We start from the raw sequence: 27,553 nt of genomic DNA, 5'->3' as shown, positions 1-27,553 counted from the left end.
CCTGAAAAAAGCTGAAAGAGGACAAACAATTCAGAACGTTTTGCAAAACGATCCCTGATTGTGTGTGTACTTTGGAGAGTGTCCAGATACTCCTCTCCTGCTGAAACCGACAAACTGAGATTGGCTCAAGATTGGCCCTGCTGATTCACTTCCTGTGGAGCAGGGCTGAGAGATGCCATATTTGGGGCGGTGGGGGGGGAGAAGCACTGGCCTTCCCTATGGTCTCTCCTTCACCCTGAAGCCGAGCTGCTGTGCGCTGCCTCCCTCACGACACCCTGCCACTTAAACCTTCTCTCCCTGTGGCTTTCCAGCCCTTTCGAACACAGTGTCTGGTCTTGGCCTGGGGAAGAGGGACCCTCCCCCTGTCACCGTGATTTCCAGCTCATGTTTTCTGCGGCGTCTCCAAGGCACTTCCGTTGACCTTCCTGATGCTCGGCTGCTCTGGTGTTGGAAGAAGCGGGTGGGTCAGACTGACCTGCGCCTTGCTGAAGGAGGCGATCCTCCCGCTTCCGCCAATCTGAATGTTGACAGTGGTGGAATAGCTGGTCCTCTGCTGGCCCTTCTCTGCATTCTGAGCAGCGTCCACGTTCCCCACGGCACAGTCCTCTCCCTCCGGTTCCCTCCTCTGGGGGCCAGACCTCTGTTCCCTGCTCACGTACTTTGAGCACAAGCCTGGCACATTTGGCCACTTGATGCTGCCGAGTTCGTGAGCGCTGCGGCGCCCCACAGGTGGAGAGCTGGGGCTGCTGTGGCCAGGCCCCGTGGCACACTCCGGCCGGTCCCCGTTTGTGGCCTGGCTCTCTGTCAGCCCGCTGCTGGGCAGGCTGTGGCCCCGCGGCCTCCGGCCAGTATGAGGTAAAGCGGCTGGCCCTGGCAGCGAGTTCGGGGCCAGTGGCACCGGAGCAACGATATGCTCTGGCAGCTGCCCGTGAGGGGGAGCACAAAGGGGAGTGAAGGTGCATGTGCGGGGCGCGGCTGGGAGTGGGGAGCAGACCCTGGCCCTCACGGGGGAGGGCGACTGTACGCGGGAGTTTGGCTCCGAGGCAGAAGAGAAGGGGACGTGCTGTTCAAAGGCCTGGGCCACGGAGCTCAAGGCCCGGCGGCGCGTGGGGGAGAGAGGCCCTGGGCTGAGGCAGGGTGGAGGGAGGCTGACCTGGGAAGGATCTCTCTGGGGCAAGACCGAAGCCTTCCCCACGTGGCAGTGGGCCTTGGGCGCCCCCTTGGGGAGCAGAGTCAGAGGGTTCGCCGGAAGCCTTGGGGCGGCCCAGCTGGAGGTGTGTGGACTGCAAGGGGCCTGCAGCTCCTCAGGCGGAGAGGCCCCGCTCTTCTTGGCCAGGCTCTGACTGATGCAGGTCGCAGCGATGTACCTGGAAATGGCTGCGGCGCTGGAGGAGAGGCATCGGCGGACCGGGGAAGCGGGGAGGTGCTTGGGCTGAGGCGCAGGTGGGCGACGCTCCTGGGTGGAGGCCGGAGACTCTGCTGCCGTAGGGGAGTTGGGGCCTGCTGGAGGAGGGCACTGCTGGGTAGGTGTGCCCCTGTGGGTGGGTGATGGGGTTGAGATGCTGCGAGGCAGCACGGCGTCCACAGTCCCAGAGGAAGCCAGAGGTGGGGGGACTGTGTCCTTGGACGGGGAATGGATGGGGCTGTCGTGCAGCATCGCCTGGCCTTGCGTTCCCAGCAGGGTTTTGGAATCGTCCATGGCACACCCCAACTCCTCTCTGTCCCTTGGAGTGCTCTCAATGCTCTCTAAGAAAGGGGGGGCTCCTTTCCCCTTTGAAAGGCCTCCTGTCAACTCCCGGGGGCTGGCGCTGGGGCGGCAGGGGCCGGCTTCCTGCATCTGTGGCAAGGCCCAGCCTCCTTCCTGCACAGCGGAGGAATCGGACACTTGGGGCGTTGGTTCCTCTTGAAGGCCGGAGGAGGTGGAAACATCTCCTTCTTCCGACTCCCCAGGCCTTGGCTTCGGTTCCAGGGGAAGGCCGAACTTCACTCTTTCCACAGAAACCTCTGGCTGGATGAGGGGCCTGCAGGGGGGTGGCTTGGCCCCCCTTCTTTCCCCATCTGGCTCCAACTCCTGCACAGTTTCCTCCACATCCGTGGCACCCAATGCTGTCTTGGCTAAGAGTGTGGGACATGAAGGACCTCTTCCGTCAACATCCTCCTGAGCGGCTGCCCTTGGGGTCAAAGGATCCCCGTTGCCCTCAAGTGATGGGGACCCACTCCCAGCACTTTCTGGCATTTCTCCCCCACAGTCTGCTGCAGGGAGGCCCAGGCTGCCAGCGCCCAGCCACGCCTCTGACTGAGCACACAGCGGATGGGGGGCCACAGAGCAGGGCACGTCCTGCCTCAGGGGACCCAGTAGATCTGGAGTGAGAAGAGGGAGGGAGCCCCTGCCACGCAGCTCCAGTGCAGTCCCCCGGGTGGCAGCGACGAGAGGCACCGTCTCCTGGACACCAACCACATGCTGCAGGGGCTCGTGGATGAGGACGTGGCCATAGATCCGTGGTTCACCTGGAGGAAGAGAGAGAGGCAGGAGACAACCTGAAAGCCCCGTTGCCAGAAAAAGCCCCAGTCAGGTCTGTGAGAAGCCCAGTCTGTCTAAACCGGTTCAGCAATCCACTGAAGCAAGAGTTGATGAGTCCCGCAAGAGGCAACTGGAGTGGGAGGGGGGAAGCCAAAGAACGCAAAAGAAAGCCCAGAAATAGCCTTTCCCTCTAAGCAGGGGGAGCTTCTCTTTATTAATTATCTTACACTTCCTCTGACAGCTAAAAAGGCAGCTCTGCTGAGACTTGGGTGCAAAGCGAGGTTGCAAAAATGTGACCCCTGAGACCCACAGCCCTAAAAATAACCCTCTTTCTATTGTGCTGAAGGCTGATCTGGCGCTGGGCAGGCAAGATCTGGCCCCACAATCACTGCCTCACCCAGCCTCAGGGTCAGGCTGCCTCCCAATCTGGGATGGGGGCCCCTCCAAATGAGACTGGTGAGAGAGAAAGAGGGCACTGGAACCAAGTGCAATTTCACAAGGAAAGGGAATGTGTGGGCCCCTCTGGGGGCTTCAGGGTTTCTGAGCATCCCTCCTCTTTTCCCTCGCAGGCTGGACTGGGGTCTCCAGTGAGCACTTGCTTCTGCTCCCCCCAGGCCACAAATACACACCCCAGCCCGCAGCCTCCCCCCTTAGCCTCTGAAGCTTAATGACTGTCTGGCTCTAATGAGAACACGCAACGCCTAATTGCGTTGCGCCTGGCGCCCAAGAACCTGTCGAGTGACGCGTCTTGCAGCCAGGGAACGGAGCTATCTGGAGCTGCCACCTGGCGACAGGGACAGATGGGGGTCCTGGCAGCTCACCAGAGCTCCACAGCTCCCATGACTAAGAGGACGTTTGCTCACAAGGCTGCCCAGCTGCTCTGTGCTTCCCACTAAGAGGAACTGGAGACAAATGTAGGAAACCATGGGGGGCACTGGGTGGGGTGGGGGTAAAGGCAGTCTCAGGGGGGCTGCTGGGCTGTAGAGGCAGGAATACTTTTCCTCTGGGCCATTGAGACAATTCCTGAGCCAATTCCCTCCCTCCCAAGATACCACCATCACACTCTGGTTCCCCACAGCTCCCTTTTCCTGCTGCCCCAAACGTAAGCAAGAGGCCAGTGGCACAGCTAAGAGATCTGGCTCTGGGGGCACAAAAAATTTAACACCTGCTGGAGGTCAGATACCCAGAACAGCCACCGGGGTGTCTGGGGGGTGGCCTGAGATGCAGGGCGGCATCCTTCCTCCAGCGTCTCAGAAGGCCTCCAGAAGATCTTAAAAAGGCACCTCCAGTTTCCATGAAACTGCCACCCGTGCCTCAGAACTCCTCCTGGATGCCACGGGATCCACTGCTGGGGGTGGGGGTCAGCAACCCCTCACAGTGTGGTTCCTGGGGCAATGTACTCCCCTGAACACCCTTAGCTACGCCACTGTGAGGGGCTGGAAATCCAGGGTGCAGCTCCTGAAACCGCATGCGGAAGGGCCCAGGTTCCACCTCTGGAAGCACCTCTAGGGAGGGCAGAGAAAGGACCCTTCCTCTGGTATGCAGACTGCTTACCTCAGGCTATCCTCCTCTCTCTCTCCCCCTCCTATGAGGGCGTCTGACTAAATAAAGCCTTCCGCTTCTTTTCTCCCCCAGTCCTGGAAGCCATCTTCCCAGCAAAAGCCTCCTAAGCTGCTGTGTAAACTGGCTATGCTAGCAAGCAGATCCCGTCCCTGTGCGTCACGCTGCCTGACTCAGGTGCCACAATGGGACTGGGGTTGCCCCACACAATGGGTCAAAAATCACTGGGAGGGGGAGCAGACTCCCCCCTTGCAGGAGAGCCCCAGCCAAGTCTTGGCCCCACACACAAAAATCACTCACAGTGGGGGATGCTTGCTTCTTCACTCCCCTTCTGCATCCCCGCCAGGTTCCTGCCAGGAGTCTTCCGGTGGGGGCCGTGGGGCCACGCCCCTGGCCTTTCCAGCCCCCTCCCCTGGATTTTCAGCCTGCTGATCTTCTCGCTGTACATCTTGGCAAGGGCTTGCACCTTACTGATGATCCGCTCTGAGTTCTCCAGGAGGCACGGGTCCCCATCACTCTCGTAGAGGTCCAGCGAGGGCAGGTAGCCAGGGGGTCCATGGGCAGCTTGGCGGTCCTGCCTTTCCTTGGCCTCTGAGCTCTGGGCTCCCCCCTCTGGATTTCTGCTTGAAGTGGAAGGGGAGTCCTCCAGATCTGAATCCTCCACAATGCGCAAGGGTTCAGCATACGTCAGCACCTCAGGGTTGGAGCACGACCCCCTTGTTGCTGCCCTGCCCCCTTTCCTGGGAGCACCAATCGCACTCCGCTCCTTCTCCTGCCAAGCCTTCCGGATCTCAGCACAGGACTTGAACTCAGGCTCTCCGTGATCCTCCTGCTCTGCTTCTAATTGACTTTCAGATCCCTGGTGGTTCTGTTCTTTCCCAGATTTGTTTTGGGTGGCTTTCAACTGGGTGCTGCCGGACTGGACCCACCCCTTGTGGAAACCATCACAGCAGACAGAAGATGAGTGGCCCTTGCCACTCCCAGGCTGTTCGGAGGCCCCTGGCGATTGGGTGTCACCGGAATGGCTCCGCACCCTCCCAGAAGGTTCCAGGCCTGTTGGCAGCCGGCTCCTCCCCTCCTCAGAATCATGATGGCAAGAAGGCAGCTGAGTGTGACATGACTGGCTTCGGCCCCTGCCAGGGTTTTCACAGCTGGTGGTGCTGGGGAGTGGGTGGAGATGTCTCAGTTTGGTGCCACCCGCTTCCCAATCACGAGTGTTGTTCTGCCTCAAGATGCTGTTGAACCGGAGGACAGACTCCCGGACCACACCGGCAGGCACTGCAGGGGCACAGTCCTTCTTGGCCAGCTCTGGCACCTTGTTCAAGGCCTCCACCCCCTCGTAGTAGTTCTTGATCTTCTTGATCAGCAGCCAGTCATCCTTGGACAGAGTCAAGTCCCGCCTGGCCCCACTGTCTGCCTTGGCCATCTTTTCATCTCCATTTAAGCCAACCAGTGAGCTCGGGAGGCAAGAATCTGGCTGGTCGGAGCTGTCAGCATCCTCAGGCAGCAGGCTCTCCCCATGGGGCGCCTCCTGATCCAGGCAGACAGCCTCCCCTCCCTCCTCTAGCTTGCTGTTGGCCTCCTCTAAGGCCAAGTCCTCCAGAACGTGGAGAGGTGATGGACTGCCGGACCCTTCCTGGCGCTGCCGGTCCTCTTCTTCAGAAGAGTCACTGGCAAAGGAATGGCGGAGCGCTGGAGGTGGCTGCTCCTGGGGGGCACTACTTTGGGGTGAAGTGTGGGGGGTGTCGAAGGGGCCACCCTTCCGGAATCCACATCCTCCTGGCTCTTCCTCTGCCTCCTCTTGCAACTCTTCTAAAGCGTCACTTTGGAGGGGCTGATCCTGAAGGAGAACAAGAGTGCAAACAGCAGTGTTTACAAGGCCAGGCCAAGCAACTTGGCCTGCAGCAACCTAAACTTTCAGGATTGCTGTGGACAGGCCAGGGTGTGAGCCGTGATTCTGCACAATCCTTCACCAGCGGTGCAAGCGTGAAACAAACTATTTGCTCATTCACCCAAGACTCCTGATGCCTCAAACATGAGCTGTTTACTGCCCACCGCAGCTGGGTACACCACTTCTTTAAATAAGAGGGCCTACAAGTTGCCTTCTCCTCACTGCACAGCTGCTCCAGGCTGTTTCCGCACACTCATCTCTAAGCTCTGGCTAGCCCAAGATATCAGGCAGCCCCCAAAACAACTTACCTAGAATTTTATCTGCAAAGCCTTTTATGCTGGGGTTTTTTAAAAGGTATGGTGGCAATCAGTTCCATCAGTCCCGAAGGAACAACTGCCCCTGCCACCTGCAGTTATGAAGCCGCTCCAAGACTAAAAACACAAGTGCTTCTTGACCCACCCGCCTCCTACCCCCTCTTCCTACCTCCTGGGTGAGCTGTGGAGCTGGACTGCTCCCTCCTGCCAAAAAGGCCCCTTCTACTCCGGCCTCCTTGTCCAGACCTCGCTGGCTGAGCAGTTCCAAGATCTCCTCAGTGATAGACAGGTTGGTGGGGATTGGCTCTTCAGCCAGGGAGAATTCCGCCTCCCCTTTCTCCTGGTCGGACTCTTCTGCCTCTGCCCTGCTAGAGGCCAGGGTGCAGGAGCTGCTGGTGGGGCGAAGGGGCTCCGAGGCAGGAAACAGCTCTCCGTCACTGTCTGCATGCTGCAAGGAGTGAAGGTGGGATTACTATCGATCCCAACATAATGAAGATAATAACTAGGTATGTATATACCGCCTTTCTGGTCATGGGATTACTCCTCTGACTTTATTCAAGGCGGTTTCAAGGCAGACACTTCTAAATCCCTCAAGGGGATTTTTACAATCATGGAGGTTCTCTCTTTCAAGAACCAACAACATTTCAGATGAATCTTCCTGGTTTGGTCTCACTTCTGGCCTCCAGTTCTCCCATGCAGTCTGACAAGCAGCTCCATCTCTCACATGGAGGGCAGCCAAGATGCTTCTTGCTCACACCAAGAGCAGGTGGAATCGCTCAGCTGGGCTTGTCAGCTGCTTCAAGGTCTCGCCATTCTCAGCCGCTCAGGGAGCTGCCGGTGTCCTTGAACTGGCGACCTTCTGATGTTATCTTCGGGCTAATGGAGGCGCTACCCTCTAGACCAGACCTCCTGCCCTGATCTGTGAGGCACTGTCAATGCATTTGGCAGGATCACGTCAGCAAGGGAGGCAGCCTTACTGTGGCCCCCAAAAGCACGGTCCATCTCAGAACAAATTTTCTTGACATCTAGAAAGCGCTGGGAGCATTAACAATGTAAGGACGGGAAAGAGGAAGTTTTTCCTGTGGGAACCCTGCCCCCCCAGGCAACAGGTAAATGATGGCAGACACAGGTCACTTACCTTCAACTTGATTGTGCCTGAGAATGTCCCCAGCAGCGAACAGAAACAGAAAAAAGAAAATGAAAAGCTGCCATCAGATGCTGGATGGTCTCTCAGTGAAAAGCACTTACAGGATGAGTTCTAGAAGGGCACCTGCATGAGTCTGCGGCAGCAAAAGCAACAGGGTGTCTCATAGCACCTTAAAAGACTGGTGGATTTATTGCGGCAGAAGCTTTTGTGGACTAGAGACTAGTCCTTCAGGTGTGAGCAAGGCATGTGTTCACACACACACACACACACGTTTGTGCCATCTGAGGTTAGAAGCTCAAGCACCAGTTGAACTGGCTGCCAGTCTACAAAAGCTTCACACACAAATCTGACTGGAACATATCCTGAGCTTTCTGCGCTCCTGCAGACTTCTCCAGGAGGAAGATGGAAACTGTGGGATACACCCAGGAGCCTTTCAAGCTCTTTGGATGGAATCCAGGGGCTAGAGCTGGAGGATGTAAGGAAACAGGTGGGATGCTGGCACCACCGAGGTCTTCCTCTGGTAATCCCAAACAAAGCCAATTCTCACAACCATGTCTTTTAAGAGAACCCAAAATCACTTCTGAGAAGCTGTGCTTCCCACATCACAGGCGCACTTTCCTGGCCCATGTCACTGAAGCAACGCAGAAACATCAGACCAGAGTCATGCTGGACAGGTCTATCAGCAGCTACTGGCTTGTGGCCATATGGAGCCTCCATATCTAGAGACAGTATACCTGAAGCAAGGAAGAGCTGTCACCTTGCATGTGATTGGCCACTGCAGGAAGCAGCTGGAATTGTGGTATGATCTGGCAGGGCGGCTCTTAGGAAATGGGCTGAGATTTGTAAGAACGCTTGCCATGGACAGTGGTCCGCTCTCTGAACCTGCCTTCAGTGCTTGAAAATGCCACCAGACAGCCTGGGTTCTCACCAGAGGAAAAGGTTCGAGCAGAAGCAATGCTTATTTTAACACGAGGCGTGGTGGTGATGGTTTGTACTGTCTGGAACAATTTGGCAAGGACTGTGTTTGGGGGAGGGCAGGGGGTAGTAGGGGGCACACATCTCCCCTTCACAACACAAAAGGAGGGCACTATGTATTCTTCTTTGATAGAAGGGACGGGGACGCTGAGAGTGACTCACTCAAGGCTATGTCCTTTGTAGGGTAAGATTTGAATCATGATCCCCTAAGTTCAGCATTCGACCACGATGGATTAGAGGGTGCGATCCAAGATACGTGTGAGAAGTTAACTAGAATGTGCCCTATTTACCCCCCCCCCCAACACACACACACACTGCCTCCCTCAAACACACAGAACAAGTTGAGAGAAAGACTTACTTGTTTGCTGAAATGGGAGCTGAGACTCCTTGGCTGGTTCTGCAGGGAGCCAAGAGAAGGAGAAATCTTAATTGAGCGTTGAGCTTGGTGGAAAGGGAGGAGATGAAGGATGAGGAGGATTCACTGTGTAACTGAACGGACTTTTCCTTGCACAGCTGAGAGCTTTTATGTTTGGGCAGGGAATAAACTCAGATAATTGGAGTTAGTCCAAAATAGATACAGACAGATCTGCCTTCAGCCAACCCAGCTTAGGCTGGTGTCAGGGCAGGCCCTGCAGAAGGCCAACTGAAGCGGCTGCCTCAGGCAGCAGGCTGGAGGGGAGGCACCACCTGCTGCCTGCTCCGTCTCCTCCACGGCTCCTCCTCCCACTCCCTGGTTTGGAAGAGGGGCGCAGGTGGAAGGAGGAGGAGAGGAGTGTGGTGGGGTAGGGAATCAGAGCTCCCTCCACTGACCCACTTCTGCCTCTCCTCCTCCCATTCTTGCATTTGAAAGGGGAACTGTGGAGGAGAAGACAGTGCCAGGCTAAATGCCCCCTTCTGCTCCAGGAAGTGGAAGGAACAAGGCCTGGGACATCACCAGGTGAGGACAGGCAGCACTTGGCACGTTGCCTCAGGCCCCAGGAGGTCTCAGGCCAGTCCTGGTCAGTGGAGGGCGAGGCGGCAACATGCAAGCACTGGGATTTCATAGAACTCGACCAGAGTTCATGGCAAGAGCTGCAAAAAGACAGGAAGTGCTCACAAGTTGTCCCCCTCAGCAACAGGCTGACTGAGAGCCCTGTGAAGCCTGAATGTCTGCACATTCCGACGTCAGCCAAAAAAGAGCACATCAGTCACCGGTCCCTTGGATGCAACACTTGCAGCTTCTGTCTGCTGAGTTAAAGAGAGCAACAAACCAGCTCTCTGCTTCACGAAGGCTTTGTTATGAGAAAGGGGAACTTAAGGGCACTTAACAGACACTGAAGTATAAGATGAGGAAGAAAATGGCCAAGAACAAACAAGAGCCCAGAGCTGGTGCCCCCTGGAAGCTCCAACTAGAGTTGTGCGACAATGGAGTGCAGCGCAAGCTTATGGGCCGAGTTCGAAATCAGCACTTGTGTTTGTGGACCTGGGTCCAAGGGACGACAGGGACAAGGCATCAGTGACGAGGACTGAATCTTTCTGAGTGGGAGTAAAAGAGCGCACTGAGTACAACAGGAAACACTCCTTGCCAAGAACCTCAGCCAGGGTGCTGAATCCATCCACAGGCCCATCAAGGCCAGTGTCCGGCTTCACACAGCAGCCAAGAGGATGTTTCTGGAAACAGCCCCTCCCCAGCAAACCAGGATTCCGAGGTAGACTGCCTGTGAATAGGGAGGCTCCACGTGGCACTACATCAAATAGCTGTTGACAGACCGATCTCCTGTGAATGCGTAGGATCCCTTCTGAGCACTGTTGAAGCCAGAGGCCACCACCACAAATGGTGGTGGAAAATTCTTTGCTGTATGAAAAAGGAGCTGCCTGTCCAGCCAAACAATTTCACAGAATGACCCTGAGTTCTAATTGTACGGGAGAATGAGAAAGGTGCCTCTCTTTTTTCACACCATATACCATCCTTCAGTTGTCTTTCTTCTAACTAAAAAGGCTTTAAAGTGTGTGTTCATCTGTCCTCAGAGGGAAGGCTGACTTTGTGGGAAAATCGGATCCCCTTCTGTGCAAGGCTCCTCTGACCATGTTTGCCTTCAAAGCCTCCCCCCCCCCCCGCAGATTGTCCACAAAACCTTTCTGGGATGAAGCTGCAAGCAGAACTGTTCATTCCTCTTGTGGTGCACTCCAGGCAGGCAACTCACCCCAGCTCTGTGTACCTTGGCCAAAGGGCCGCTTTGTTCTTGTGGATGTCCTACATACTCTGTCTCACATGTCCCCAGGGAGCCCCGTCTTCAGGGAAGCACAGATTCCCTGGTTGTGTTCTGCCCCCTAGTGTCCAGCTGCACAGCAAACAGTTCCTCTGTGCTCCCTGCGTGCCCTCACCAGACTGCCTGCGGCCTCGGCGGTAAGAAGCGCTCTTCTCCAGGGGAAGGATGGGACAACTCCTCCGGGCTCTCTCGGGGCTATACATGTACTCTGGAGGCTCTAGAAGAGGAGAGAAAAAGTCACACCAGGTTAAGAAAGCGATTTTCAGTGTTTCTCTTCTCATGGCACACTGCCCTCTATGGTCTTCTCTTGGCCTGCTGTGATGTCACTTCTGGGGCACTCTTCTGGGTTCTTGGCTCTGTTTCTCGGGCGGCTCTCTGTAGTAATGAATTGTTTGTCCCTTTTCCTCCGCTGGCCAGGGGTAGGCAATTCATTACTACAGACAGTTGCCGAGAAACAGAACTGCAGTACCTGGAAGAGATTTTCAGGGATCTTCCAGTGCTGTGCTTCAAATTTCCACAGCACACTGGATGAAAATGGCTGTGTCAAGAATTAGCTTCCTGCAGGGCGTCAGGAGGTCAAGCTGCTGTCCTTAAATTCCATCTGCTCAGTGCTGCCCTTAACAGAGCAAGGAAGCCAGGCACGTAAATCTGACATTTTCTGTCACTACTGCTGCAGGTGATCTGCACATCCTGGGAGCTTCCAGAGGCCCCACCCCTCACCCTTGGCCCCTCCAGCCAGGATGCTGATGAGCAAACATGAACATGTAGCACTGCCACCTGCTGAGTCAGGCCACCAGCTCTGTCTGGCTCTGAACTGACTAAATCTCTCCAGGGTTTCAGGCAGAGAAGGGCCTTTCCCAGCACTACCCAGAGAGGCCCCACGTCTCGAAACCGGAACCTCCTGCGTGCAGATCAGATATCCTGACCCTGAGCTACGGCCTCATCCCTCACGCAGGAGCGGGGACGTAGGGCAGGGACTTCAACCTAGTGGAGTGAGAACTGCTTCACTAGGTCTGACCGAAGGCCTGTCTAGTCCAGGATTCTGCTCTCAAGACGAAACAGCCAGGGGCTGATGTCCCCAGGGGCTCACAATCAGTGTAGGAGGGGGAGAGCCATCCCCTCTTCTTTGTCCATCCAGCAACTGGGGTTAATAGCCACTGGAAGTTTTCCTGGTCTATTCGTGGCTAACAACCATGGACTTGCTTCTCCTCCATGATTTGCCAGTGGCAGCTTGTGACTGTGAATTCCTGGCTGGGCACTATGAAGGACATGACCCTTCCTGTGTGTTGTGCAGCTACCTCCCACAGGCTGGCCCTTCTCTTACCCGACTGCCGCCTCCCACGGGCACATGCTCTGGACTCATCCAGCCGGGGAGAAGGCTGGGGCTTCTTTGGGGACTCAGAGCTGAAAAAGACTTCTGGGGAACCTGCAGTGATGGGAAAAGGGATGGTGAGGAGTTGGAGCCTCTTGCAGAGAGCTCAGCCTGAGCACAGCAAGTAGGTACAAGGGTGAGCCAGGAAGCATCTAAAAGCTCCTGACTTGGTCACTTACCCTGGAAGCTGTTCTCCAACAGAACTTGCTTTGCCTGTCAGAAAAAGCAACAGAAAGAGCATCAGAGGAGCCAGAGGGTGACTACTGCCGGGCTGGAGCTGGGCAAGAGCTTCCAAAGGCTTCTGAGGAAACAACTGTGTTTACCTGACCCGGGGCAGCTGAGATCCTCTTGAGAAGCAAGCAGTCCAACCTGGAACCTTCCCCAAGCCAAGCCAGTGCTCTGTCCTTGGGCCATGGTCCTGAACCCTTCCCTGGGCCCCCCTCAACAAGCAAAAGCTGACACTACCTTCTGGGGGATGGAGGCAGGGTGATTCTCCACTATTAAGCGCTTCAGGTAATGGATCCAGAGCCGCTTCTCTTCCTGATTCTTCACCTGCAGTACAGAAGGCAGAGTTTAGCTGCATCTCCATGGTATTTTGCAGGCTCCATCTCCTGTGTGACTCACACTCACAATGCTCCCATCATATGCGGCTGCTGTTTCTCACTTACTGGGCAGAATCCTGCCTGCTGATTTCACCTTGTATCTCTGGCTCTGCATTGGCTAAAGTCTGACTTTTTGATGGAATGAAAGTGGGGATTTGAGGCAGCAAATAGCACCATCAGGCTTTGAGTGGCCCTACTCAGGAAAAACAGACCACGTGACCACCAAAGCCAAAGTTTCTGTTCAGATTCTCCCCAGATGTTCGTTTGCTCCTTGCAGAATTTAGGGTGAAGTTGCACTCCCTCTGCTGGTGATAAATGGAAGTGCAGGGGTAGAGGCTTAAAACGAGGGGGCATGTACAGGATACTGGAAGGAGACAGAAATTAAGGAGGACCAATTTCTGAAAGTGACACAGATGTTTGCATACATTTCTTAATTTTAACCAGGGAGTCTCTTTTTTTAGTTCAAATTCCTATTTTCAATCTAATTTTAATATGCATACTGCCAGATTTGACACATGGTCCCAGTGTTCAGCAGAACGTCCTTGCAGATAACTGAGCTCAGAGTTGCATCCTAAAGCTGCAATTCTATGCATGTGTAACTGGAGAGGAAGCCCCACTGAACTCAGTGGGACTTGCTTTTGAGTACCTACCTAGGACTGAGCAACAAATCATAAGTCATTAATTTTAAAACCTAAAATCAGACACAATCAGTCATTCAGCACCCTGATTTCCTCAAACTCTACAAACTGTCAGCATCCCTAGTTATGAATGTCAGAAGAAACACTGATCTCCAACTAATAATAATAGTGAGGTTTCTTGCAAACAAGTTAAAGACACTGACAAGTTGAGACCTCTTTCCTTCTTCCCCCCACAAACTAGTTTCAGTTCTATAAATGTCCCAAGGGGTGGCCTGTGTGATGCTCACAGGCTTTACATTTGCAAAGTAGTTTACACCGTTTCCTTTTTAAAAAAATAAAACTGTGCCTTCCAGCCCAGCTCAACTCTAGGCCTGCCAATGGAGAGCGACTCACCTGAACCACATGCTGCTGTTTGGGGATTGAAAGGTCAGAGATCTTGAAGCTCATTGGGTCTTTTGTGTTCTCTTGCAGCGCCAGGTTGCAGCACTGTGGAGTCAAGGGTGAGAGCAGAAACAATATCAGAAAAACCGTGATGAATCAGGTCAAAGCCCCATCTAGTCCAGCTTCCTGCATTCACAGTGGCCCACCAGATGCCTCAAGGAGCACACAAGAGACCCGCATCCTGGTGCCCTCCCTCGCACCTGGCATTCTGAGGTAGCCCACTTCTAAAACCAGGAGGCTGCACATACCCATCATGGCTTGTAACCTGGAATAGACTTTTCCTCCATCAATATGTCCAAGCCCCTTTTAAAGGCACCTAAGCCAGACGCCATCACCGCATCCTGTGGCAAGGAGTTCCACAGACTAATGAGTTCCGAAGACTTACACGCTGAGTAAAGAAATATTTTCTTTTGTCTGTTTTGACTCTCCCAGCAGTCACCTTCAGTGGCTGTCCCCTAGTTCTGGTGTTGTGTGAGAGGGAAAGGAACATCCCTCTTTCCACCCTCTCTATCCCACACATAATGCATCAGCAGCTCTGTTGCTCAGTTGTTGATGCTGCTGCTCATCACTCAAAGACAAGGCAGTGACAATATCTGACTATCAAAGCAGATGCACAAAAGCACCTTCTGTGCACTCAGACCAAATGCATCTTTCCTCTCCAGGGTCAAGCTCTGAATATTGTTATATGATTACCTTTTTGAAAAGGCAGCATCTGCCTGAAACAGGGTGGATGGGACAAAACAGGTCCCTGGCCGGCATCTGATTCCCTGATCTTAATGCCTGGTCCTTCCAGTGGTCAGGTCAGGAGAAGGCCTTCCTCCTCCTCCCGCCCCCCCACTGCCCCTTCACATTCAGCCCTCTTACAAAGATGTGGCTCTTGTAGATGAAGGCCTCGCCACGCCGCTTGGTGATCAGGACCACCTTGCTGAGGAGGAAGAAGACCCGCTCCTTGCGTGCACGCGGCACCCGGAACTGCCCTTCCAGGACCAGCTCCCCAAACACTCCCAGTTCTGGTCCGGTCCAGCCCACCAGCAGCCCCTGGACCTCCTGTGAAGGACAAAGGGATTGCAGAGGTTATGGAAGTCAGGTTTCAGTGCAAAAGGGATAGAGGGACAGGCTGCAGTTTAACAGGGGCAGCTTAGAAGAACCTGATGGCTAGTTTGGAAACCACAGCAGTCTGGGAAGGACTGGATAGTTCAGTGGTTAGACTTCACGTCTAACACAAGATTCTAGGCAAATAGGACTGGACTGTTTGGTTTCTATTGCAAAATGCAATACAATTATAGTACTTGATAGTACTATATAGTGGACACATCTCCTACTACATGATGTTGCCTATCTGCTCAGGTCACATGGGTGGCTTGGCTAGTGGTTAGGCAGGAAAAGACTTCTTCATCATGGCACCCAATCTATGTAGCTCTCTGTTCCAGGACAACCAGCTGGCCCCTTTCTTGATAGGCACCAAGTGAAGACTCTTATTTCCACTTCTGGCATGACCAGAGCGTATCACCCCCCTGGCTTTTCAAATGTTCTCCCTCCTGCATTTTCTATTTGTTTACTTTGCACATTAACAGGCCCTCAAAAGCAACTTACAGATTTTGTTTAAGGAACTACAAACCATAAAACAACACGTTAAACGAGAAAAGGCTAGCAATTTCCTCTTCTTGAGTTACATTTCATCTCCCAAGGTAGGACGGAAAGGCAGGATATAAATATTTTAAATAAATAACCAAGGATGATAACAGTCATGACAAATTCCTTCTCGGTTTCTGAAGGTGCACTGGAATAAAATATTTGGAACAGTCACTGAAAATAAACATTGCTGGTCTCATCCAAGTAGACATTTGGCGGCTGAATATGAACGTGGATTCCAAAATTATGCATTCCATAATTCTGTGAGTTCCCATTCAAGGGTGGAACAGCTGCTTCCCTCCTTTTGTCCTCACAACAACCCTGTGAGGTGTAGTGGTTTGGGAGGTGGACTTAGACCTGGAAGATTCAGGTTCAAATCCCCCCTTAGCCACAAAGCCTCCTGGGTGATCTTGGGCCAGTCACTTTCTCTCAGCCTCACCTACCTCACAGGGTTGTTGTGAGGACAAAAGGAGGGGAGCAGCTGTGTACACTGCCCTGAGCTCTTTGGAGAAAGGGCGGTATAAAAAAGTGAAATAAATAAATAAATAAAAAGTGCAACACTCAGACTTCTGGCAATCTCAGTTCAAAACAAAAAAGTTTCTAGCCCTCATGGACTAAGATATGCCTAAAAGCATGAGGCTAAGACTAGTAGTATCCTAGAAGGGGGGGGGCTGCTGTGAATAGCATTTCCACTTTGCCCTCTGCCCCATGACTCTTGACAGCAGTACAAATTATGAAAAAGAAACTCACAGGTATAAGTTTACACAGTTGTTTACACGGCAGAGAACTGGGGCCACGTATGCAAACGTTGTGCAAGCCACTGTACCTGCAGCCGGGCAGCATGCTCCTGCTTGCGCTTCATGTCATTGATGTACCAAGCCACAGCGGTCATGGTGATGCTGGCCTCTTCGACGGCATCATAGCCAGGGCTGCTCTTGTCATAGTGCTTTGCAAGTTCCTAGGGAGGACATGGTGTGAGGAGAGACTATTCAGTTGACCCAGGAATCTGCAAAAACTGAGATCACGCCAGATCTGCTCCCTTCCTGCAACAGTGTTCACTTTAACAGCGCAATCCTATCTAGCGCTGGAACAGGCAAGCCAGGAGGCTTGTGCTGCATCCAGCGCAAGACAGGGCTGCAAAGTGACTCAGCGGAAGGGAAGGGGAAACTCTTCCTTATACCTGCTGGGTCCCGGCTCCGCCTTCTGCTCCCCGCCCACTCCTGGGGCTGCCCAGTGCCCGCCCTCCCCCGCCCCAGAACGCCTCCCCCTCGCCCACCCCAGAGCTTTACATCGGCAGAAGTCGGCCAACGCAAGGTTTGGTCCATCTGTCAGTGTGGAGGCTGAATTCAGCCTCCGTGGGCCAGAACGCCTCCACCCGCCAGCCTAACCGACTCACAAGGAGCAGGGGACTTGCACCAACCCAAGGGCGCCTCAGGATTGCGCCCTAAATGATGTCTCTAGTCCTCATGAAGATAAGATTTGCAAAAAAAATTGCTGGCGGTTTACGTGAAGAGCCCTTTATTCATGATCCCAGCCTAGAAGAGGGGAAGAGCAATTCCAAACAGCCTCAAGCTTCTAACCCACCTTCCTTCCCTGCCTCCCCCTCAGCCCAGAAGCCAACCTGTAGCAGCAGGTGGTACTTCAGGATCCGCTGGACAGGCTTCAGGAGGTACGTCTCCAGGGGCAGCACATGCGCCAGGGTGGCTTGTCTCTCACGGAAGAACTTGGCCAAGGATTCGTTCTCCATGCATTCCCGCAGCACAGAGACCGAGCTGGGGAGGAAAGAGGACTCTGTTTCAGGAGACAGTGAGGGGGCAGGAAAGAGGAGAAATGGGGGGGGGGAGAAGAGGGCACAACAAAGACTTCCTGTTTCCCTTCATAGCTAGGAGTTTACTCAGCGCAGGTTCTGTTGTCGCAACATCTGTCCACTTTTAAGAGGGGAAAGAAAGCCTGTTGCTCATCCTCAGAGAGGTCGTAATGAAGGAAAGACAGTGCCTGAATATTACACAAAGTGGTGCCGAAGCCTCCCACACGACCAGTATTTATTTCTGCCATTTTTAACCTGCTCTTCCTCCAGTGAGCCCAGAGTGGCACAGACGTTTCTCCATCCACCCATTTTATCCCACAACGACCTTGTGAGGTAGGCGAAACTGTGAAAGGCAGTATCGGACCCAGCATCAGCCAGTGACCTCCATGAGCAAGGGTGGGTGTAAACCTGGGACTTTCCAGCCCAAATCTGGTACTCTAACCTAGCAGCTCTAACTGTAAGTGCAAAACTCTGTGTGGCTGTCGCTGCCCCGAATGGCTTCGACAGCGAGCGAGAGGCGCCGCTTACACCGTGCATTGTGGTGCCTGCTGTTCCTACTGCGCCCCCCTCTGGCTACTACTGCTCTAACCACTACTCCACGCTGGTTGTCATTCATTCTTAACACCCAGACAGTGCCAACAGGGTGCTAGGAGCTGTAAGGAGGAAGGCAGAAAACGAGTTCTGCCACACTGCCAACCAGAGGAATGCCCGTCTCTGCCCAGAAAGCGAACTGTCCATGTGGGAGAAGGATGCTGTGGACGGGAGAGGGCAGCTGGAGAGTCCCCAATGAGGGCGGTTTCAGACGGATGGAGCAAATTCAGGTCCTGAAAACAGGCTGAGCCAACCAGGCTGGGAATTCTGACTCACTTGGGATAGTTCATGCAGTATAAGGTGTAGATGTCAAACTCTTCACTCTGCAAGAGTTAATTGAACAACATTAAAATGCACGGAAGCACACAAGAGTTTTATTTCTTCAACTTCCAGAAGACTGCACTACAGCTTTGCTTCATGCCCATGTGACAAGGGAATCCTTGATTGCCAAGGCACTCTGGGCAGGGTCTGAACTCCAAGAGCAGCTTGGAGTTGGGGGGTGGGGACTCTTCCCCAGCTCACCCAATAAGGCAGCTCTGATGTTCTTACCTTCGAGCCCACTGGAAACCCCTGGGAAGCCCAAAAGCAGGGCACAAAGGCACTAGCCCCACCCCCCACTATTTGTGCAAACGCTCTTCATAGGTAGACAGCTGGTAGACATGGAGGTTCCATTTAGCCATCGCAGCTAACAGTCGCCAGGAGGCTTTTTCTCCTCCATGAATTTGCCAAATCTAATTCCAAATTCTTTAATCTCGCAGCCATCACCAGCTAAAAGATGGTTCTTTTAGCTCCTCTGGCCCCAGACTGTGGAGAGCTCTCTTGGATAAAAAGAGCGTTTCAGATCAAGAGCTGGCAAAGCTAAATAAGTCTGGGGAAATTCCCATGGTGAGTCCTGGCCGCTGCAGTCTGGACTGGCTGATGCGTCCAAACAGACTGGGGTGACATAGAGTTGGAGGAAGTTAATCTATTACAGATGACATTGAAAAGTTACAGCAGAGCAAACAGGTACGGGCAGGAAGGAGGGAAAGGCTGCAGTGGTGGGGGGTGCACGGAAGAGAGAGACCCTTACCCTCTGGACAAAGCAGTCTGCGACAGCATGGGCACTGGGGCGCCTCTCCATCTCTTCCAGGAGTTCACTGCTCAGGGAGAGAAAAGACAGCACATAAGAACATAAGAACATAAGAACAGCCCCACTGGATCAGGCCATAGGCCCATCTAGTCCAGCTTCCTGTATCTCACAGCGGCCCACCAAATGCCCCAGGGAGCACACCAGATAACAAGAGACCTCATCCTGGTGCCCTCCCTTACACCTGGCATTCTGACATAACCCATTTCTAAAATCAGGAGGTTGCGCATACACATCATGGCTTGTACCCCATAATGGATTTTTCCTCCAGAAACTCGTCCAATCCCCTTTTAAAGGCATCTAGGCTAGACGCCAGCACCACATCCTGTGGCAAGGAGTTCCACAGACCGACCACGCGCTGAGTAAAGAAATATTTTCTTCTGTCTGTCCTAACCCGCCCAACACTCAATTTTAGTGGATGTCCCCTGGTTCTGGTATTATGTGAGAGTGTAAAGAGCATCTCCCTATCCACTCTGTCCATCCCCTGCATAATTTTGTATGTCTCAATCATGTCCCCCCTCAAGCGTCTCTTTTCTAGGCTGAAGAGGCCCAAACGCCGTAGCCTTTCCTCATAAGGAAGGTGCCCCAGCCCCGTAATCATCTTAGTCGCTCTCTTTTGCACCTTTTCCATTTCCACTATGTCTTTTTTGAGATGTGGCGACCAGAACTGGACACAATACTCCAGGTGTGGCCTTACCATCGATTTGTACAACGGCATTATAATACTAACCGTTTTGTTCTCAATACCCTTCCTAATGATCCCAAGCATAGAATTGGCCTTCTTCACTGCCACCGCACATTGGGTCGACACTTTCATCGACCTGTCCACCACCACCCCAAGATCTCTCTCCCGATCTGTCACAGACAGCTCAGAACCCATCAGCCTATATCTAAAGTTTTGATTTTTTGCCCCAATGTGCATGACTTTACACTTACTGACATTGAAGCGCATCTGCCATTTTGCTGCCCATTCTGCCAGTCTGGAGAGATCCTTCTGGAGCTCCTCACAATCACTTCTGGTCTTTACCACTCGGAAAAGTTTGGTGTCGTCTGCAAACTTAGCCACTTCACTGCTCAACCCTGTCTCCAGGTCATTTATGAAGAGGTTGAAAAGCACCGGTCCCAGGACAGATCCTTGGGGCACACCACTTTTCACCTCTCTCCATTGTGAAAATTGCCCATTGACACCCACTCTCTGCTTCCTGGCCTCCAACCAGTTCTCAATCCACGAGAGGACCTGTCCTCTAATTCCCTGACTGTGGAGTTTTTTCAGTAGCCTTTGGTGAGGGACCGTGTCAAACGCCTTCTGAAAGTCCAGATATATAATGTCCACGGGTTCTCCCGCATCCACATGCCTGTTGACCTTTTCAAAGAATTCTATAAGGTTTGTGAGGCAAGACTTACCCTTACAGAAGCCATGCTGACTCTCCCTCAGCAAGGCCTGTTCGTCTATGTGTTTTGAGATCCTATCTTTGATGAGGCATTCCACCATCTTACCCGGTATGGATGTTAGGCTGACCGGCCTATAGTTTCCCGGGTCCCCCCTCTTTCCCTTTTTAAAAATAGGCGTGACATTTGCTATCCTCCAATCTTCTGGTACCGTGGCTGTTTTGAGGGACAAGTTGCATACCTTAGTTAAGAGATCTGCAACTTCATTCTTCAATTCCTTAATAACCCTTGGGTGTATGCCATCAGGGCCCGGTGACTTATTGATCTTTAATTTATCAATGAGGTCTGAAACATCTTCTCTTTTAACCTCTATCTGACTTAACTCCTCGGTTAGGAGGGGCCGTTCGGGCAGCGGTATCTGCCCGAGGTCTTCTGCCGTGAAGACAGATGCAAAGAACTCATTTAATTTCTCTGCCATCTCTAAGTCTCCTTTTATCTCCCCTTTCCCTCCCTCACCATCCAGAGGGCCAACCGCTTCTCTGGCGGGTTTCCTGCTTCTAACATATTTGAAGAAGCTTTTATTATTCCCCTTAATGTTGCTGGCCATGCGTTCCTCATAGTCTCGGTTGGCCTCCCCTATCACCTTCTTACATTTCTTTTGCCACAGTTTATGTTCCTTTTTATTCTCTTCATTAGGGCAAGACTTCCATTTACGGAAGGAAGCTTCCTTGCCCTTCACAGCCTCTCTAACTTGGCTGGTTAGCCATGCGGGCACTCTCCTGGATTTAGTGGAACCCTTCTTTCTTTGCAGTATACACCTCTGCTGGGCCTCTATTACTGTTGTTTTAAGCAGCCTCCATGCACTCTGGAGAGACTGGACTCTTTTTACCCTCCCTTTCAACCTCCTTCTAACCAGCCTCCTCATTTGAGGCAAGTCCGCCCGTCGGAAGTCAAGGGTTTTTGTTAGAGATTTGCCTGGTATTCTTCCCCCAACGTGCACGTCAAAACGTATCGCAGCATGATCACTGTTCCCCAATGGCTCAGTAACGTTTACATCTCTAACCAGGTCCTGCGTACCGCACAAAATTAAATCCAGAGTCACCTGTCCTCTGGTGGGCTCCGTGACTAGCTGATCTAAGCCACAGTCATTTAGCACGTCAAGAAATCCGATTTCCTTATCGTGACCAGAACACAAATTGACCCAGTCAATATGAGGATAATTGAAGTCCCCCATGATTACAACCCTGTCCCTCCTTGTCACCTCCCTGATCTGTTTCCTCATTTCAAGGTCCCCATCAGATTTCTGGTCTGGAGGACGATAGCACGCCCCCAGCACAAAGAAACCACCTTGCTTTCACTGCACATTTAAATGCTGCAATGAGGATACCAAGTGAGCTTGACTTGATATGAAGAGAAGGGGCCTGCTCCTTTCCCTGAAGGGTTAACTTATGGAGGGGTCTGCCCATCAAAGCTGCCTCCCCAGCATGCTCCTCCCCCTCTGACCCTCCCCAGTTTGGCCTCAGCACTTAAACAGACCCAGATGGATGGGCCAGGTTGGTGGAGGGAGATCCTGGCAACAAAGTCACTCCAAAAAGCCAGAAGCAGCAGCAAAGAGAGGAGGGGAAAGGAAGTCAGAGCGGCAGGAGTGTTGCAGACTGGGGGGAAAAAGTGTGGCTCTGGGCCAGGAACCCCCTCAGCGAGCAGCACTGCCAGACCACAAATGTCCACCATCTTCTGGGGGTCACAGGGAGCTTCTTCCGCTGGTGGGGGGGAGGCAAGGTTGGGGACTGGGAGTGACATCCTGGTCTGCAGATTTAGCACTGACTGATGGAGAGTGGACCCATTTTAATGCTCAGGAAAACTGAGTCACCATTTCAACTCCTTCAAATGGGTGAATGGATGTGTCAGGGTAGACAGAGGGCAAGACAGGCAGGTTGGCAATGGTTAGCACTGCCCACTGGCACCCACCTCCCTGCTGCATATGCCCCAAATGATTTACATTGGTACATGCAGCTAAACAGTCTGGCTAGCAGCACTGGCTGGGCTTGTTGGATGCCAACAAGGCAGCTTCAAAAACTGTCCTAATCCTACATGTGTGGGAGCTGGTAACGGTTACTCCGTTATGGAGTCCACTCCGTTACGAGCTTCCTCTTTGTACAAGCACAGAGGCACTCCACGCATGTTCTAGGCCTGAATCCTGGTGCTCAAAACAGGCTCTAGCAGTGATCCAAATCAAGCTTTAACTACATAGGGGTAATGAATGAAAGAGGCGACAGCAGAAGACAGGATCTGGCTGTCAGTTCAGCAGGAATAGCCCTCTGTACATGATCAGAAACTCTCTTGACTTTATAATTACTTCCCATGGGGAGTCTGGGATTAGGGAGCAGGGTTTACGGGCTACCATCAAGGCATGGTTCAGTCCTGGCACCTCCCTTGAGAAAAGCTAGGCCCTACTGTTCTGCTCTGCTCCCAGCCCTCTTGGGGTCTGATTGCTATAGTGCCCTTTCCACAAGGATAACACTCCTTTAAATCCAACTTGTGTCTTTCCCAGACCTCTATCTTCCCCATCCCCCTGAAACACGCCTCCCCCTTCTAAGCCCCTCACCCCAAGCCCCACTCAAATTACAGCCTCAGCAAATTCCAACACTAAAAGCATTTCCTTTCTGTGATCCCCTCCCCGCTTGTCCCCCTCAACAGCGAAATTGCTGCAGAAACAAATCCTGGGGCAGGGAGTCTCAGGGAAAAAAACTCTGCCGCTAAAACGGGAATCAGTGAGAGGCTGCTGCTTCCTACAGGTGTAGGGCCTGCTGTCAGGTGTCCCACCCTCCCCTGCACCTCCTTCTAAGCACGCCTTCAACGTTTGCCAATGTGCCATGACAAATCTGGAGTGGGCAGTTGGAAGTGGCGGAATGCAACCAAGGTCGGTGACAATCCTGGGAGTACAAGTGAGACACGGACACATCCTATCCCTTGTACACATGGGATCGCACACTTGCACTTTTTGTGTAGTGGTGTATACACACACAATTTCCTTACCGTGTGCAGGTTAACAGCAGAATCCTACACACAGTTACTCAGAAGTAGGTCCTCTGGTATTCAGTGAGACTTACTCTCAGGGAGGTACGCGCAGGATGGCAGTGATAATGGATTAATTAACCAATAACCAAAATTCCAGATGATTCATCAACTAAGGCCCAAATGAGAAGATTGTGAACTGCAGGATTGGGCCAGGATAGAGGAGCATTAATTGTTTGCTCTTCTGAGACCCTGACCCAGTAGTGTAGCTGGGGGGGCAGCACAGTAAGTATGGCAGGCGCCGCAACACCCCTTGTAAGCGGACCCTCCCATTTGCTGTCAGAGTCATTGGGGCAGCGACAGCAACACACAGGCACTGGCCCAAAGGCGAGAGCCTGCAGGTTGCCATCCCAATGGCTCCACTGGCGAGTGGGAAGGGCTGCTTACATGGTGTGTTGTGGCACCTGTAATACTTACTGAGCTGCTCTCCTGATCACCTCCCCTGCTTCAAAGGGAAAAAAAAGCTGCCCCAAGACCGGAGCGCAGGCTTTGCTGCTGAATTTCCACAGGTTAAATACGCGTCTTGTTTCAATTCATATATGCAGATTCAAGCAACGCATTCAAATTAATGTATTTGACTAAGATGTGTTGGCCTTGATTTTCTGACTGGCTGGGCCATAACAGGCCTCTGGGTGCCTGGAGATTAAGATGCCCAAGCTGTGTTCAAGAAGATATTCTGCAGACCCTTCCGCACCCCTCACTTCCTGTGTCGAAGTGGGTCTACTCACCTGTTGAACTCATAAATGTCTTCTATATTGCAGAACAAAGCACTGACTTGCTCAGGTCTGAGGGGCAGCTGACCACAATCGATGATGCAGCCCAGGTAATCCTGCGAGAGACAGTGATGGGAGAACTCAGCCACGCGGACAGGTTGCCCAAGACCTCTAGAAGTCTGACATGCTGTGTCAAATGCTGCCCCCACTGAATCTCCTGTGGATTTGGGAAGGAAGAGGGGAATGGAAAAGAAGCAGAAGTATGGAGGAGAGGAGGGCTTCGCTCCATTCCGCCCTTCATACTTTCTCCTTTCCTTCATTCTCCTCTTTTTTCTAGTTTGCGGAGCAGTGGAGGCAGGCGGGCAGGTAGAGGGTCTCAGGAGCAGGCTGGCCTGGCACACACAGCAAGATCCTCCACAGCCTGAAGCACTCTACCACTGAATACCAAATGCTGGAGGGGGCTGTTGCCTCCATGCTCTGTTCATTTGATTGGCTGCTGTAGAAAACAGGAAGCTGGTCTAGTCCCACCCAACAGAGCAATTTTTAAAATCGTTTGCTTAAATAAGATTTGCATACAATGGCTTCTGACTTCCACAGTGCTTTTGGTTTGCACAAGTGGCTTGCAACTCTTTTGTAAGAGGATTAGAGTGTTGGACCGAAGACCAGGGAGACCCAGGTCTGAATCCAGCTCAAAAATGGAAGCCTGATGGGTGACCCTGGGCAATCACAAACTCTCAGGTTAACCTACCAGGCAGGGTTGTTGTGAAGGTTACAGGAGTGGGACCAAGCATACCCTCCCCTGAGCTCTTGCAGACACGATACTGAGAGACAGTGACTTGTCCAAAGGGTAATTGCAAAAAAGCTGACATTGTATGAAGAAATGGCGTACGTGAATGGGAAGGTCAGGGACGCAGGAGAAGCAGAAGAGGGTTGTGTTGCTTCTTTAAAGAGCAACAGAAGAAAAGCCATTGCTCAGGCCAGCCAGCCAGACCCTAGTCTGCTTGGCCCTCCCCTGCCAGTGGTCCCAGGAGAGTCTAGAGAATTCCAGAAATTCCAAGAGTGAGCAGGCAGGCCTGGCGGAAGAGGCGGGGGGGGCATGCAAAGGGCTGCCTCAGACACTCGCCGCCCTCCAGGACTGCAGAGCTGAGACAGACACAGCCTCTCACGGCAGACCACTGGGGCAGGGCGTCAGAGTTCTGTTCCTGGCCCTGGGGGGGAAGTCGGGAGTAGTGGATGCAGCAGTGGAATATCGCCAGTCTGCCTGCTCAGATGAAGCACGTGGCACAGCCCTCTCCTGGAACTGCGTCATTTCAGAACGCTGCTGTGCTGTGGGGCAGGGGTCACTAATGGAAAACAACAGCACAGCACATACAAGGCCTTGCAGAGAAGGAGGTGACCTGTCCCCTGCACAGGGACCTCAGTCGCGCCAAGCTGCTGGATCAGACCAGTGTGGGGCTTGCCCCCCATCCACCAGCACCCGCTGTGCTCTGCCTCCTCACCTGTGGTGAGCTGGGCAGGGTGTGGGTGTGCCAGGTGGGAGGACCACCCCAGGGAGGGATGGGGCAAGGGGGGCAGAGTGGAGCAAAGTGGAGGTCCCGCTGCAGGCAAGGGCTTTGTTGCTGTCGCCCTGACTCTCCCCAGCTGTGTGTAGCAATCGAGGCTGCTGGATCTGGCCTGGTCCAGAAGGACACGGTGCCTTCCTCAGACATCAGAACAACCATCAGTCCAGTTCAGCGATGAGGCCGCAGTGTGGCCAAGAGCAGAGAAGCCTTCAACACCCCACCCAGTTGCCCAGAAAAGTTTGCTCTGCTCCTCCGAGGAGCAAAAACAAAGCATTTCGTGTGGCTGGACTGGGCTGAGCAGACAGTGGTCAGTATGGTGCACAGCAAGCTGGGTACTGAGGGATGCAGATGCAAGTTCTGCTTTGCCATGAGGCTGACAGTTGGAGGCCACTCACCCGGCCGATCACTGCACAGAACGGAAGGGGGGCTGTTGCCAGGCCCCTCCAAGGGAGGGCTGGGAGGCAAGTGCATCCATCCATCACTCACACAGATCCCAAGACCAGCGTTTCCTCCTCACCTCCACAATGCTCCGGAGGTCCCGCACGTAGGCCTGCTCCGTCTCCACGATCTCCAGCACCACACGGTCCAGGTGCGAAAGCTTCATCCGCCGATCTTTGGCCCTGCCCAGGCTCGGAGACCAGCTGCAACGCTTGGAGCTGCCTGGGGCCTCTCCCAGGTCGTCCATCAGTGCCACTGGAGTGAGGTCCAGGCTGATGTCGCTGCCATTTTGATGCGGCAAGGGGCAGCCCCCCAGGCCGCTGCTGCTGCTGCCAAAGGCACTGTGACTGTCCTGCAGTGAGGCCGAGGAGGTTGAGGAGCTGAGGCTGACAGGGCGGTCGCTGTCTGAGCACATGGTGTTCACCGAGGTGCAGCTCCCCAGGATGGGGTCGGAGGCCATGTCGGAGCCGATTCCGCCCAGCGAGGAGACGGATGAGGGCCTAGGTGCTGCTGGGGGCAGGGGCGGGAGGGAGAGGCCAACAGGTTTGTTACCAAGACACTCACACTTGTTCTGGAGAGGACCCCCGCTGGGTGTGCATCTCAGGCTTCCTGTTCAGAGAGCTAGCGGGGCAGAGGTGGAAGTAGACCTGCTCCCCCCCCACACCCCGTTCCTTCCATCCCCCTGCTTGGCTGATCTCAAAAACGCCTCCTCCTGGCTCGGCAACATCCTTTGTGGCTTTTTCGCACCTTTTGAAGCTGTGGTTTCTGCCGCGCGGCATTCTGGGAGGAGGCAGTGTGTGAAGAAAGGGTTGTGCACCTTCCTCAGCTCGCCCCCTCCCTCCCCCCCTTCATACATCTCCACAGCTTTGCAGCTTTCAGGAGGAAAGAATGAGGGCTTCGCGCCACTAAGCCAACCCGCTGGAGGGCTGTGAACTTTGCTGCTGAAGAACAGCCACGAACACTCGACGGCAGGCCACTGAGGAAGAATTCTCCACTACGCTGAGCCCCAGCAGCTCACCAGGGCTTCAGCGGGACCAGCCCAGCCCAGTCTGGAGGCAGCAGGAATTGGACTGGGGACTTTCCATACGCAGAGCAGGGGAGGCTGCCTCTCAGCTCCAGCCTGGGGCCCAGGCGGCAGCACACAAGCAGCCCAGAGACAGGGCTCTGCCCAAGACTCTGGACACAGCAGTGGAGGGTCCCCCCGCCTTTTGCAGGGAATGGGAGGGGTACCCACCTGCCTTGCCGCCTTTCTTGATGCTGCCCCTGCGGGCTCCCTCTGGCATGGTGATGCTCTCTCCAGCACCGTCCTGCAAAGGGAGGGAGATTTACAGGGACCTTCGAAATGAGTTGCTTCCCACCCTCCACACTCACATGCATGAGGAAGCTGCCTCCATGGAGAGAAGCAGACCAGCCCCTGCCCAAGGCGCTGGCGGAAAGGAGATCACACACCAAGAGGCTTCAGCACTTTTTGCCAAACAACAACTCCCAAGACCCTCTCTGGGAAGCCATG

At 53.6% G+C, this 27,553-nt stretch overlaps 1 protein-coding gene across 1 annotated transcript; it reads right to left on the bottom strand.

The window, feature by feature from the left end:
- Window positions 1-238: 238 nt before the first annotated feature.
- On the bottom strand, window positions 239-27,326 carry PLEKHG2 (pleckstrin homology and RhoGEF domain containing G2). The gene is made up of 18 exons (XM_066638153.1): window positions 27,278-27,326; window positions 26,123-26,553; window positions 24,059-24,159; window positions 18,810-18,876; window positions 18,017-18,063; window positions 16,964-17,114; window positions 16,169-16,300; window positions 14,575-14,757; window positions 13,663-13,755; window positions 12,495-12,581; window positions 12,209-12,242; window positions 11,982-12,083; window positions 10,773-10,874; window positions 8,767-8,805; window positions 7,425-7,441; window positions 6,456-6,734; window positions 4,382-5,921; window positions 239-2,508 (listed from the first exon to the last, which is right to left on the bottom strand). The coding sequence occupies exons 1-18, from the start codon at window positions 27,324-27,326 to the stop codon at window positions 383-385; spliced, it is 5,580 nt and encodes a 1,859-aa protein (XP_066494250.1). The 3' UTR covers window positions 239-382.
- Window positions 27,327-27,553: the final 227 nt, after the last annotated feature.

Source organism: Tiliqua scincoides, chromosome 10 (genome assembly GCF_035046505.1).
Source record: "Tiliqua scincoides isolate rTilSci1 chromosome 10, rTilSci1.hap2, whole genome shotgun sequence".
NCBI classification, from domain to species: Eukaryota; Metazoa; Chordata; class Lepidosauria; order Squamata; family Scincidae; genus Tiliqua; species Tiliqua scincoides.
The sequence above is the reverse complement of the archived record's forward strand: the minus strand, read 5'-3'. Positions and strand labels throughout refer to the sequence as shown.